This window comes from Rattus rattus, chromosome 13 (genome assembly GCF_011064425.1).
Source record: "Rattus rattus isolate New Zealand chromosome 13, Rrattus_CSIRO_v1, whole genome shotgun sequence".
NCBI classification, from domain to species: Eukaryota; Metazoa; Chordata; class Mammalia; order Rodentia; family Muridae; genus Rattus; species Rattus rattus.
The window spans coordinates 65,475,480-65,490,421 of NC_046166.1; the positions used below are offsets into that span (position 1 = coordinate 65,475,480).

Sequence of the window (14,942 nt, forward strand, 5' to 3'; positions counted from 1 at the left end):
CCAAGCAAAGCAAGGGTGTGTGAAGCCTTACACACGGAATCAGAGCCACGCCCTCTCCAGAAGGCTCAAGGGTGTGTGAAGCCTTACACACGGAATCAGAGCCACGCCCCTCTCCAGAAGGCTCTAGGGTTCTGGGCCTGTTGTTGGTAAGAGCAGCCAATTAGGTAGGGGTGACAAGAAAGCGCTCCCATGGAAGAACAGCTCTAATTACTTCCTTCTTCTTTGGGCTGACCTCTTATGCCAAGATGGCCTTCCCTGAGCGGATTTATGTGTGTCTGGGTTGCAGTCATAGGGCTTAAAGACAATAAGGAACACTGACCAATTAGAAAAGGATGACTTTACACATGTCCAGAGACGGGCTGGTTTCATGTCTGGACTTAGTCTCAGGTTCTCTAAGATGTCATGATTGGTAGAAAGGTCACTATGTGAAGGGTACCGTCATTGGAAATGTCTGTCTTCACATTACCCTATGCATGACCACGGCCTGCCCTTTCATCTCAAGACTAGCACTAGTCCTGGAGAGGAGAAGCAGATTGTTTTGTCACAACACTGGAGACATGGCTGGTGTTGATCATTTTTGATTCTGGGCTTTCTTTTCTTTTTATGGTGCTGAGGATGGCACTCAGGGCCTTGCACATGCTAGCCAAGCACTTCACCACCAAACTAGACACCCCGCCCTAATTGCAGGCTTTCTTGTTGGTCAAAATGGCTGTCAACCAAGTGAAGGTGGTCTGTTTTTAAGCAGCATAAAACCCAGGATAGGATGGACGGCTCCAGACCATGCTGAACTCTGTCACTGCTGCTTGTTGAAAGGCCGGAGCGTGTGTAGGAGCCTCGGGGATGAGGTCACACTGGCCTTGCAAGCTCTAGCTATCAGCTGGCCATTCGGAGCCCACGGAAACGAGTGGCCGAGATGTGGCGAGCCATCAGACATTAAACGTTACAACGGGGCTTGCTGCTGCTGCTGAATCTCTTCTGGAGAGTGTACTCTTCCTCAGTAGTCCATGGCTTCTCAGAACTTTAACTTCAGTCCCTCTCTGTAAAATGGGTCACATGATGTTACCGTTTGACGGTCAATTTCTCCACCCTGCAAATTTCAAGTTACTAATAGGTGCCAGTGTCATAAAAAGGAATGGCATTTGTTACCTAAGCATTGCCCACCGGGTGTCCGTGTACACGGCTCTCTCTCCCTCCTCCTCTCTCAGTCCCCGACTTTTTAGAATTTGTCTTCAAGCTTAGAAAAAGATAGAGTAACGAAATGAAGACATTTTATTTCTCAAAATTAAGGCTTTTTAAGAAAAACCTCCCAGTTCTAATTTTAAATTCCATCTTGAGTTTAAACACTCCACTTATAAACAGTCATCTCCTGTCTCTTGACAGTTGCAACCACATTTGACCCAGTAGCTGGGAAAGGGGGAGGGGAGGAGTTAGAGGGGTTATGTCCCCTCTCTAGTTCCATGCTTCAGAATGAGAAAAGGGGAGTGGAGAGCCTCATGCACACTAGGCTTGTAAACTGCTGTTTCTGAGTGTAGCTCTAAGCTCCAGGTTCGCGGCTTCGCCCTAGTTGGAGACCCCCAGGGCACATCCCTGTGAATACTGTCTTTGCTGGGTGTGGAGAGGGACGAAGCATGAAGTTCTGAGACTTGGCTGTGGCCCTGTCTCATACATGCAAACTGCTGCCCGTGTGGGCAGCGTGCCGGGAAGGACACTACACTAAGATCTTGGGATAGGCCTGATGGGGGTCAGCAGAGGCCAGCACGCGAGCGAGGGCCGACTGCTTGCTGTATGCAGCTATTGGAGCTCTGCGCTAGTGGAGGCTTCACCCTCATGCTTACGTAAATGACCAGAGAGAGTTAGGACACGTGACACTGTTGGAGTCAATCTGTTCAATCATCAAAGGACACCAGTCAGCAAGGAATGACTGCCAGCTATCCAGACAGGCTGTGTGGAGGGCGGGAGACCCACGGACAGGGCAGTGCCAAGAGCAAACACACAGTGGGAACAACAAATTTATTACAATTGAGAGTAAGAACCCAGCACGGGACACAATATGGTCCCATTCACAGGGAAGCCCTTCAACACCCGGAGAGGAACTCTCCTCCTCCTATACTAGTTCCCTACTGTTTGTTTTAAACTAGGTGTTTTGGTTTTTTTTTTTTTTTTTTTTTTTTAAAGTCTTTATTTTTATCTATGTGCATTGGTGTTTTGCCTGCATGTATGTCTGTGTGAGGGTGTTGGATCCTTGGAACAGGAGTTATAAACAGTTGTGAGCTGCCATGTAGGTGCTGGGCCTTGAACCCAGGTCCTTTGGAAGAGCAATAAGTGCTCTTAAGCACTGAGCCATCTCTCCAGCCCCACTTTCTTACTCTTAAAGGCAGAAGTTAGAATCATTGGTTAATGTTTTAGGAGGAACTTTGATGATGACTCTGTAAATACAATGATCTTCTGTAAAAACTATCGAATTTAAAGGAAGACACTGGAAACAGCTCTCATATTCAGCTTAATATAAAAACACTACACTTTTAAAGAAAGAATAAAGACAGTTTTTGTTCTTGAGCTATAATTTGGGCCAGTTAATAGTGCTCGCCATTGGATTACCATTTTAAAAAGGAAAATGAATATTCAAGCACGGAACAACACATCCACAGTGATGCAAAAGCATGGTCTCCTCCTTGAAGTATTCAACTGACCTACTAGAAATGCTACTTTACATTTAAGGAAATCAGTATCCAAAAGGCCAAGCAGTAAACACCAGAGCTGGTGCCTCTGGCTGCGGGGCCACCTTACTGAAGTATAAACAGTGTTTTAGATAAGGGCACATGACACACACTGAGGGACCAGGCTTCTAACCACATGGCTGATGACCCTCATGTGCCCCTTCCTAGCTGGAGAACTACATCCAGGACAACATGAAGAAGGAGATGGTGGAGATCCAGCAGAATGTGGTGCAGAACCAGACGGCTGTGATGATTGAGATTGGAACCAGTTTGCTCAACCAGACGGCGGCACAAACTCGGAAACTGACTGATGTGGAAGCCCAAGTAAGTGGCACATGAAAGGCCTGGGTACAGCACGAAGCTAACAGACCGTGCGCCTGAGCTGGTGTACAGTGTGGTAGTGGAAAGCTCCAAACCCCAGCTGGGAAGGAAGGGGCGGCTTCAGCACCGCAGGGTTAAAGGACAGTTAGGACTTGGAGAAGCCAACACGGTTTTCATTTTCACAACAGGGCATGATCCAGAGGGAAGAGCCCAGGAGAGAGTGAGTCTGGTCGGGTGCTCAGTTTTCTGTAGGTTGGCTTCCTGAGCCAAGATCATACGTTTTGGAAGCTTCAGAAGTTAGTATGATCATGCTCTGAGCTACATCTATCCTTTAAAAACAAAAGGGTCCACACTGTAAACCACCCAATATTCGATGCCTCATCTACTGTTCGGCTAAGAGGACCAACTGCTAGATTTCAGCATAAGACAACAGGTCTCACACAAGAGAAACCACAAATTCAGATGCAGATGCTCAAAGCTAACCACGACTGAGCACGGGGTCCCCAATGGAGGAGTTAGAGAAACGACTGAAGGAGCTGAGAAGAACAACAATATCAACCAACCAGATCCCCAGAGCTTCCAGGGACTAAACCACCAACCAAAGAGCACACATGGAGCAACCGATGGCTCCAGCCACACATGTAGCAGAGGATGGTTTTGCTGGGCATCAATGGGAGGAAAGGCCCTTGGTCCTGTGAAGGCTCGATGCCCCAGTGTAGGGGAATGTCAGGGCAGTAAGGTGGGGGAACACCCTCATAGAAGCAGAGGGAGGGGTGATGGAATAGGGGGTTTCTGGAGGGGAAACCAGTAAAGGGGATAACATCTGAAATGTAAATAAATAAAATATCTAATATCTAATGAGGGAGAGAGGGAGGCAGGGAGAGAGAGAGGGGGAGAGGGAGAGAGAGAGAGGGAGAGAGAGAGAGACCGAGACTACAAGCCTCTCAAGCTTGAGACAAGGCCAGCATGGTGACATGATCTTTCAGAGTCTCCCTAAAAACTGTTTTTATAGAGAAAACAGTGCATCAAAAAGTTTTATGGAAAACAGAGTAAGGAAATTATTTGGTTATCACCTTTCAACAACATCAGGAACAATATGAAGAAACCCACATTTTTCACAGTTCACAAGGCACCCAGATTTAACCCTGCTTGTTAGAAAGTGTTTACATGAAGAGATATAATAGGTACAAAGAAAACAATGTGTCCATGTGTCAAGCCAATTGATAACATAAAACAGTAGTGGTTAGGTGACATTCCGCAGCTTTTGACAGTAATTCTGGGCGATCACGCTGTTCCAACACAGCCAGTAAGAACAATGCAGCATTCTTGTTTTTTTCTGATACAAGCAATAAAATGTTAGGACACAGAACAACTATGTAAACCTTTGTAACATCCTGTGTAAGATCACAGGATTTAAAAAGTGCGACTATGAGTTAGACATCCTATGACTGAGGCTAACAGGAAAGCAGGCCAGGGATGGAGAGAAAACAGCTGCAGGGTCCAAATAAACACATCAACACGGGTGAGCCCCAGGAAGGACATTCAGGGGCTCTCAACCCAGTTGACAGCAAGTGTCGCTCACTTATGGATGATACGGAATAGGTTCAAACTAAAACATGAGCATTTCTGTTTATATGCAAAAGAATTCTAAACTTGCCAGAATGCCATTATTTGACACCCTACATAGCTGGAGGTCTGAGATCTTACAGCCACTGCCTGACTGGAACAACTCAGTATCAGCCAACACAGAATCTTAAGATTTATCCCCTTCAGAAAAGGGATAGGAAGGCCGGTGAGATGGCTCAGAGGGTAAAAGCACTTGCCACACACACATGATGACCTGAGCTCGAACCCCTGAACCCATGTAAAGAGGCTGGATGTGGAGGCGCCTATCCATAAGGCCAGTGCTCCTAAAGCAAGGTGGGGGGCAGAGACAGAGCTGTCTGGATGACTGGGGAGCCTGACGAGCCTAGATAAACAGCACTGCAGAAGAGAGAGCCCTGCCTAGCGAGGCAGAGACAGCCACGCCCTCAGTGCCTTGTCCACCACACGCGTGCAATGGCATGTGCGTACATACTCCACATACACACCCCCCCTCCGCTCACTCCTATACACATGTGTACATACTCCACATACACACCACCCCTCCGCTCACTCCTATACACATGTGTACATACTCCACATACACACCACCCCTCCGCTCACTCCTATACACATGTGTACATACTCCAATCAACAGTTTTCACACCCCACACATGTTACATACTCCACACACACCCCCCCTCCACCCACTCCTATACACATGTGTACATACCTCCACATACACACCACCCCCTCCGCTCACTCCTATACACATGTGTACATACTCCACATACACACCACCCCTCCGCTCACTCCTATACACATGTGTACATACTCCACATACACACCCCCCCCTCCACACTCCCACACACATGTGTACATACTCCACACACACACCACCCCTCCGGCCACTCCTATACACATGTGTACATACTCCACATACACACCACCCTCCCACACTCCTATACACACATGTACATACTCCACATACACACCACCCTCCGCCACTCCCTATACACATGTGTACACTCCACATACACACCCCCCTCCCCTACACACATGTGTACATACCCACATACACACCACCCTCCCACTCCTATACACATGTACACACCCACACACACACCCCCCTCCTCCTCCCTATACACATGTGTACATACCTCCACATACACACCACCCCCTCCGCTCCCTCCTATACACATGTGTCCATACTCCACAAACACACCACCCCTCCGCTCACTCCTATACACATGAATCCTTACTCCACATACACACCACCCCTCCCCACCTATACACACATGTGTACATACCCACACACACACACCCCCTCCCCTCACTCCTATACACATGTGTACATACTCCACATACACACCCCCCCTCCGCTCACTCCTATACACATGTGTACATACTCCACATACACACCACCCCTCCGCTCACTCCTATACACATGTGTACATACTCCACATACACACCACCCCCTCCACACTCCCTATACACATGTGTACATACCCACATACACACCCCTCCTCTCACTCCTATACACATGTACATACCCACATACACACCACCCCTCGCTCACTCCTATACACATGTGTACACACCACATACACACCCCCCTCCGGCCACTCCCATACACATGTGTACATACTCCACACACACACCACCCCTCCCGCTCCCTACACATGTACATACTCACATACACCCCCCTCCGCTCACCCTACATACACATGTGTACACCACACACACCACCCCTCCCTCCTCCCTATACACACATGTACATACCCACATACACACCCCCCTCCGCCACCCTATACACATGTGTACATACCTCCACACACACACCCCCCCCTCACTCCCTATACACATGTGTACATACCGACATACACACCCCCCCCTCCACTCACTCCTATACACATGTGTACATACTCCACATACACACCACCCCCTCCGCTCACTCCTATACACATGTGTACATACTCCACACACACCACCCTCCGCTCCTCCTATACACATGTGTACATACTCACATACACCATTTCACCCTCCCCAACTCCTATATACATGTGTACCTCACATACACACCCCCCTCCGCTCCTCCCTATACACATGTGTACATACCTCCACATACACACCACCCCTCCGCTCACTCCTATATACATCACTCTTATAATAAGCAAGTTTCTGTTGGCTTCTTTCTCTGCCTCTTTCCGAAGCTGTCCTCATCTTATAGTCCTCATGGATTAAACAGGACGTCAGACTGTCCCGTTCTTTAAAGAATAAACTGCTATTGAATGTCTGTACAGAGAAAACAGAGAGCAAAGCCATACTGATGGCAGGGCTCTCACCGCCTTTGCTCATTTCCAGAGGCGTTCTGCTATGACCTCAGCCAGGCATGACAAGGACCAGACGTGCCCGGCACCTGCATGGGGAGACAGGCCAGGGCTGTGCTGATGACAAGGACCCCCACAAACAATGATTCTTTTTCAAGGTCCCTGGTTGCTCGGCAACGAGTCAGACTTCCATTAACAGGTGATATCACATCCTGAGTGACACCACACAAGGATGTGAGTAGCTGATTCTTCCTGCTGGGGGGCAGCCAGGCACCGAAGAGCCACACAATGGGCAGCACTGGCTGCCACTGGAGAGTGACATTTCATTATTCCCTAATTGGCCAGAAGGGCTTTTAAAGTGGGAATAAGAAAATAGAACAGAAGAAAGAGAAGGCTTAACAAGCGGGTGTAAGCTGGGGACAGCAAGGACACGTGTGGCTTTGTCGCTTTGTCCAGGGACAGAAAGATGTTTCTGAGCAAGAGGAAATTCTCTCATAGACTTAAAAAATTAGATTTATTTGGTTTGCATGAGTACATGGTGTGTGTGTGTGTGTGTGTGTGTGTGTGTGTGTGTGTGTGAGTGTGTGTGTGTGAGTGTGTGTGTGTGTGTGTGTGTGTGTGTGTGAGTGTGTGTGTGTGTGTGTGTGTGTGTGTGTGTGTGTGAGTGTGCGTGTGTGTGTGTGTGTGTGTGAGTGTGTGTGTGAGTGTGCGTGTGTGAGTGTGTGTATGTGTTTGTGTGTGTGGGTGTGTGTGTGTGTGTGTGTGTTGTGTGTGTGTGTGTGTGTGTGTGTGTGTGTGTGTGTGTGTGTGTGTGTGTGTATGTGTGTGTGTGTGTGTGTGTGTGTGTGTGTGTGTGTGTGTGTGTGTGTGTATGTGAGTGTGTGTGTAGGTCAAAGGACAATTTGCAGGAGTCGGCCCTATCCTGGGGAGACAACTTAGGTCACTAGGCTTGGTGGTAAGTGCCTTTATTTGTGGAGCCATCTTCCTAGGCTGAGACAATTTTTAAAATTTATCTATCAATTTTGATTCATAAGATGTTTATTTAATACCTCCATTTGTTACATTACATAAAATGATAAACTGTTACAGATGGAGAAACATAATGTACGACTTGTTACTATGTTTCCCTGACTTATTTACCTCAAAAGGATTTTGTCACTTATTTACTACAAAGAGATTTAAAGGTAATATAGTTAGGCCTGTTCCATGATACCAAAAATTTTTATGGGCATAAAAATTTTGCCAGGCCCAGATGGAGGGGGAGCCCCTCCCTGCTGAGGAGCCACTGGCAGCTGGTGGCTGCTGGGGAGACAGAATCCTTCTCTTCCTTCTTTCTCATTAAACTGTGTGGGCACAGGAAGATCTCCATGCTGCGGTGCATGGCCCCCACACCCAGACTCCCATGGGTAGCACTACTTGGACCAGGCTGAATATTAGAAAAAGAGTTGGGAGAGGCTGTGTTTGGGGGGAGAGGAGGAGGGTGGAAACGGGGGCGAATTATGATCATTTTTATGGTATAAGACAAGAAAGACCACATGTCGAGACAAGGCAGCTGGGCTACTGAGTAATACGCCTTCTGATCACTTTGGTGACTGAACCAAGATGGGGCACATGTCACACTCATCAAGATTACATCACACCAATCAGGATGACGGGCAGTAATCCTGTTTGTTATATACAGGTACTAAACCAGACGACAAGACTCGAGTTACAGCTTCTCCAACATTCTATTTCTACCAACAAATTGGAAAAGCAGATTTTGGACCAGACCAGTGAAATAAACAAACTACAAGATAAGAACAGGTAATAATGCTGTAACCTTTCTAGACACTCGGCTTACCTCATGTGACTAGACTCTATGTATGGCTTCCCCAGAATGGTGGATTAGCCTGGAGCATGTATGGGTCAGAAGCCCTGAGAACAAGAGGCAAGGAGAATTTGGAGAAAATCTCTGAAAAGAACCTGAATTCCTGATTAGTCCTGAATTTTGTTCTCGTTCTGTGCTGTTAAAGACTCTGCAGAAATCTTCCACATTGCCTCAACATCATGAAGGTTAATCTCCACAAAATACTGCTGGGCTATGAGGTTAACACTGCCTGCAGTCATATTTCCTGGCCTCTGGTGGGGAGTTCTCACTATGTAGTCCTAGTTTGCCCGAAACTTACCGTATAGACCAGGTTAGCCTTGCACTCACAGAGAAATGCCTGTGTCTGTATTTCTTGTGTTCGGATTAAAGGCCCACACCACCATGCCTGGTGGGGATCTTGTTTCTTGCAAGATGAACCACACTAGGAGCCCTGGAACAGCCTCTGCTGTGTAATACTTCCTTTTTATAACTTAGGATGAGGACTGGAGAGAAGGTTCAGTAGGTTAAGGTGCTTGCCAGATAAGCCCGACGACCTGAGTTCAATTCCCAGAGCGCACATAAACACGGAAGGAGAGAACCAACTCCACCAAACGGCCAGCTGACCCTCGTGTGCAGGGGTGGGATGTGTCTACTGCTCAGCCCCCACACCCTCACTCACTCACATGTCACTCACATGCACGCATACACCAGTAAATACCTTTAAAAGCTCTCAATAAACCAAAAGGAAAAGTTAACCTGAAACAATTGCGTTGATATTTAAATTAAATATTTAAAACCCTTCAAAATGATCTATGCAAGTGCAAACATCTGCTTTGCGTGTTTTTTCCACCGGGGACACCTGAGGGTACAATGTCTGAGGTGCTTCCTTCCTTGTTTTCAGTCGAGACGGCATCTGACACAGAATGGTCTACACAGCACATCTCTCTCTATCCAGAAAAGGGGATGAACAGGTGCTGGCTTCATCCTCGGAGTTAACCAAGAACTAAGCTGCAGTTAGTCTCTGTGTTCTCTGGGTAACCAGGTTTACCCTCACTTTTATTTAGGGGATGGAAAAGCAAATAGATTGTTTTTCCTATCTGAACAGTTTCCTTTCCTATTTTGAATTCCCCGTCTGCACAGTAAGAGATGAGAACTTGGGACGGTAACCGAGGTAACCGAGACGTAAGCAATCTCATCTCCCGTTGGCAGGGCTCCTGTGGATGCTCTCCCTGTAAGCACACCGCACACACTGCCTCTCAGAAACGATGCACTGCTCAGCTTCTTGAACACATTTCTCCCCAAGGCTTTAAAATCAGGTCAATATACCCACCGTGCCACCCACTTCTTCTCTGTAAACTCTCCCATCATTCGCGATGCACAGGGCCTTGGATCTATAGTCCACTTTGGACCCTGAAGTCCATGGATACTCCAATCCCTTACATAAAAAGGGATGGCATGGCCCCAAAGCCTGCATAATTCCCCTCTATAGTTTAAGCTGTCCCTATGTTGCTTATGGATAATACACAAGACGACATAACAACTGTGTTCAAAATTCTGTTGTATTACGGGGGAGTAATAACAAAAAAGAGGGTTCAAGCTGAGCATGGATGAAGTAATTGAAGACTAGTGTGATGGACCCACAGATGCAAATCTGTGGCTATCAAAGGGTAATCGTATTCGCCACTGGTGTTTGCCTTTTTTCTCCAGAAAAGTTCAACTCTTGCTCCTTATTTTATACCCACTGTTGGAATAGAATTTGCTATTCAAAGAAAACTGCTTTGAAATACACAGAAACTGCCACTACATTTTAAAATTCATCCCAAGGTTTGGTGTAATTTTTTTTGTGAATCAAGGCTCTGCTCTAGAGAAGAGTGTTACCGATATTGGTGCAGCCTACTGTGGGTCTTGCTTACGTGATAGCCTGCAATCCACCCCTTACTGAAGGCCTTCACATCTCCCCTAGTTTAATCGACCCGAATCAATAGATACTGTGCCTTTCCAATAAATTAAAGTCATTTTGAGTTTATGATTAAACTGTGGAGTTTCCCCATGGAAGCACCTTGCCACACGTATCTAACAACACGGAAAGTCTTTCTTACTCCGACCAACAGTGCTTCCTCACAGCTTGAACTGCTAAAGAAATCTGCCTGGGATGCTCCTCGTTGGAGCTGCCTTCCTGGGGATGGGTGTACGAACTTTGATTTACCATTATAAACCCATCAGTAACGAGAAGCACACGGAAGGAACAAGAATCTTACAAGCTGCGGAAATTGTCTTCTCTTCTGTTACAAATAAGGGTCGGAATAATAAGTTTTCCCTGTCAAGAACCTCAGGAAAGCTCCTTGATGACCTAGATCTCCTGATGGTCTTTCCTGCCTCCAATTCTGACTGGCCTAAAACTTTTAATGATGTGACTGGAGAAAAACATGGGGTGTTCCGCATTCCACAAGTGATTTTTCAACAATCTTCAAAATTTCTTCAAAGTGAAATTGCTCTCTTTATAGATTCAAGCAAAATTACAAATATTTATTGTGATCAGCATTTCCCTCCAAATCGGCGCTACTGCACGTTTTGGTTCACCAGCTGAAGATACTTTTACTGTGCATGCTCTTCATCTGCCTACTTCCTCTCAGAAACAATTAACTGACGCTGGGCTCGGAACCAGTGCCATGAAGCAGGAAGCAGCGCTGGTTCTGTGCGTGTGCTCAGAGGAAAGGTTTATAGTCAGGCTCTCCACTCTTCCGTTCCCCCACTGACAAGAGCAGCTGTCACAGGCCTTCAGTGCAGGAGTCTGCTCCGGAAGTGGTCAGTCTTAACTGTCTCACATTTATTTAAGCCTACACACTTGGAATTGTTTTCTCCAGTTTAATAGGAATAATTTTCAGTTAAAAATCAGTACACTCTTAACTGACCTGTGGGTAGCGATGCATCTTTATAAATCTTTATCATAGGATCAGAAATAACTACAAAATCATTAATAAAGCCTTTTGAGACTTCTATGGCATAACTTTATCAATGAATTTTTAAGCAGCTTTTCAAGAGGCTTGCTTAGGTTACAGGATTGAGTACCCACTATAAGAGACAGGCTGGTTAAACTCCCCAGAGAAAAATGGATTCAAATAAACCAAACCAAACCAAACCAAAACCTAAAACTATAAGCAAACAAAAAACAAGGAGTTTAGAGTACGGAAGAGCTGGCAGCAGCCACCTGGGTGTGACTGTAGGCATGTGATTTATTGTGTCTAAATTTTATTTTTTGCTCATTTACTCCTTGAGCATGAGATGATAATGTTGATACTGGTAATAATACTTCTTCAGTGTTAACTACCAGTCTGCTTATACTTGTACACACACTTATTCCCTGGACCAGCCTCTTGCAGTGGGTCATATTAACCCAGTTTACAGATGAGGGAACCAATACACAACTGAATAAGTCATTTAATGTCATAAAGCCAGAGAGGCAGGGTTTAATCCTGTGGGTGACATGCACCTCCCTCATAGAATACCTGCCACATAGCATCGTGAGTGTTGTTACTGTTATTATGATTCCTGTGAAAATGTAAATATTCTAGGAGAAAGGCAACACACAGCCCAAAGGTCCAACTCAAGCTCACCGCTCATACTCAGGAAAACACTCTGAAAGTGGGGCTTGAAATAAGGCCACCTCCCCTAGAAGCCGTGGCAGGCAGTGCTTGTGACACTCTGTCTGTCGCCTAGGCCCAGTGTTCTCCTGAATAGACACCACTGCACACTCTGTCAGGTTTACCCACATGTACAACTACCCCTAAATAGCTCCCCTTGGTTTCACTGGGCGGTGAGAAATCTCCCTACTTAAGAAGTTCATTTGTTTTAAAGGCTTCTTTATGTTGATCTGCAGAAGCTTTGCCTGCACGCAGGTATGTGCAGCATGTCTCAGGAGGGCATCCAATCCCCTAGAACTGGGATTATGGAAGTGAGCATGCTCAATGCTATACATGAGAAAGTGGAGTTATGGGTAGTTGTGAGCCCTAGGGCTGCTGGAGACTGAAGTCGGGCCTTCGTCAAGGGCAGCTGGTATGTCTAACCACTGAACCACCTCTCCAACCTCCAAAACGTCCCGCTTTACACGCTGTGTTAACCAAACACCGTTGCAGCACAGAAGTCCAGGGAACAGAGAGGTTTCTTGGCTTTGGAATGGACGAGATTTTTATCAAGTTCTTGGCTGGCCAGGCCTTGAGGTTTGTGGAAATCCCTTTACTTACAAACCCCTTCCCCTTAAGCTTCCTAGAAAAGAAAGTGCTGGACATGGAGGACAAGCACAGTGTGCAGCTGCAGTCCATGAAGGAGCAGAAGGACCAGCTTCAGGTGCTGGTGTCCAAGCAGAGCTCCGTCATCGACGAGCTGGAGAAGAAGCTGGTGACGGCCACAGTCAACAACTCAGTCCTTCAGAAGCAGCAGCATGATCTAATGGAGACGGTCAACAGCTTGCTGACCATGATGTCATCGCCCGACTGTGAGTAGCGCTCCTCATTCTGATGACCTTTGGTCAGCGGACCCAACACTCCAACATGGCCTGCCTTAGGTGCTTCACGCAGCAGCACAAGAGTCTCAGCCAGCAGAGGCCCAAGCACAAAGCGGGGCAAAGAGAATGGGGGAGGTCACGTCCTATACTAATTGCTCACGAAGCACAGACCCCAGTTCTGGTGCGCGGTCATGGGCACATGTATACATGTGTGTCTAGAGGCTGGAGGACAGTCTCCGAGGTCTGTCCTCGGGTGTCCTCATTTTGGCTTTACACACAAAGCCTCCCTCTGTGACCTAGAGCTCCACAAGGAGCCGCAGGGATGTCCCCGTCTCTGTATCCTCAGCGCTGAGACCGTGGGGCTGTGCGGCCACATCTGGCTTTGGTTATTTGATGTGAGTTCTAGAGCTCAAACTGCAGAGTAGGCCTTGTACCGACAGCTATCGCTCAACCCCCAGGACAGCTGTGATTCAAAGCTGCAGAATTCTCATTTGAGTTAGTTCCCTCATAGGTCAGATGAGGAGGCTGGCAAGTGATTAAGCCACAGTGACTCTTTCTTCCTTTGGCTTTCAAACTGGCACACTGCCCCGCGCCCGCAGGAAGGCTAGACACATAAGTGAGGCACAGACATGGTTGGCACCAAGGAGGCACCAGTTCCCACTGCTGACCACACCCTGAAAGATGTTTAGCCTTCCTCACTACAGTTTTTCTTGTTAGCTCCTTTTAGTTCATAGGGGTGGGGGAGGGAAGAAGAGAGTCTTCAGTCATTAATTAAAGATGTAATACTATCTCTGTAGTGTTTATCTGTAGAATTTTTTCCTAACTGACTTTGCCCTCATTCCTACTGTGGTTTATTTCACGATGTCCCCTTATTTGGTGCTTGTGAGGTGTGGGGTGGGGGTGGGGGTGTTGGGTGGCTGTGGCAAGAACCGGAAGTTGAAACAGGAATGGCAGAACTAAAACCTGGAGGTAATGTATCAGCGTATAAGGTCTGGATTTAAAGAGTTTAAACACGCAGACAAGTAGGCATTGTGCTCCCACAAAGTTGCAGACGCTCAGGTCACGCTCAACACCCAGAGGACACTAAGTGTGTCCACTTGGCACTGGATGTGCGTGGTGCCTGTGGAGGCGCATGTGGGCCTGGGCATGCGGCAGAGGCCGGGAGAATATGCGGGCGTCTTCTCTTGAGTCGCTCACTGAAGCAGAGCTGGGCTGACAGCTAACGAGTTAGAGTAACCCTGTGTTCCAGCCCCGAGCCCTGGGGTTACTGGTGTGTGCCACCACGTTGGAAAGTTTTATATGGGTGCTAGGATCCAAACTTAGACCTTGAGCTTGCTCAGCAAATACTCTGACCTAACACCAAGCCCTCTTTCCAGCCCTTCCTTCAATATTCTGAAAAAGATGAAAGATTTAAGCCTCAGACATACTAAGAATGGTCCGTGTGTACGTTACAACCTCAATGGGAAAACGCCAAAGGGACCTGGGGTGAGGGTGGAGGGAGTAAGGTGTCTCCCTTTGTTGTTTTACAATGTTTTCCCAAGTCTAGTCAAGAAGGAATTCTTTTTAAAGGAGTGGTTTATTACAGCTCATTATGAAGTACCCACATTACACACCGCTCGTTTCAAGAGGGAGTAAGAAGCTGGCAG

The 14,942-nt window shown here is 47.1% G+C and overlaps 1 protein-coding gene across 1 annotated transcript in view; it reads left to right on the forward strand.

Annotated features, from left to right (window-relative positions):
• Positions 1-14,942, forward strand: part of Angpt2 (angiopoietin 2) — a 52,504-nt gene that overhangs the window by 24,497 nt on the left and 13,065 nt on the right. The window contains exons 2-4 of the mRNA XM_032918751.1: positions 2,886-3,041; positions 8,631-8,752; positions 13,055-13,287. Of these exons, the coding sequence (XP_032774642.1) occupies positions 2,886-3,041; positions 8,631-8,752; positions 13,055-13,287 (511 nt within the window). The remainder of the gene's footprint in view (positions 1-2,885; positions 3,042-8,630; positions 8,753-13,054; positions 13,288-14,942) is intronic.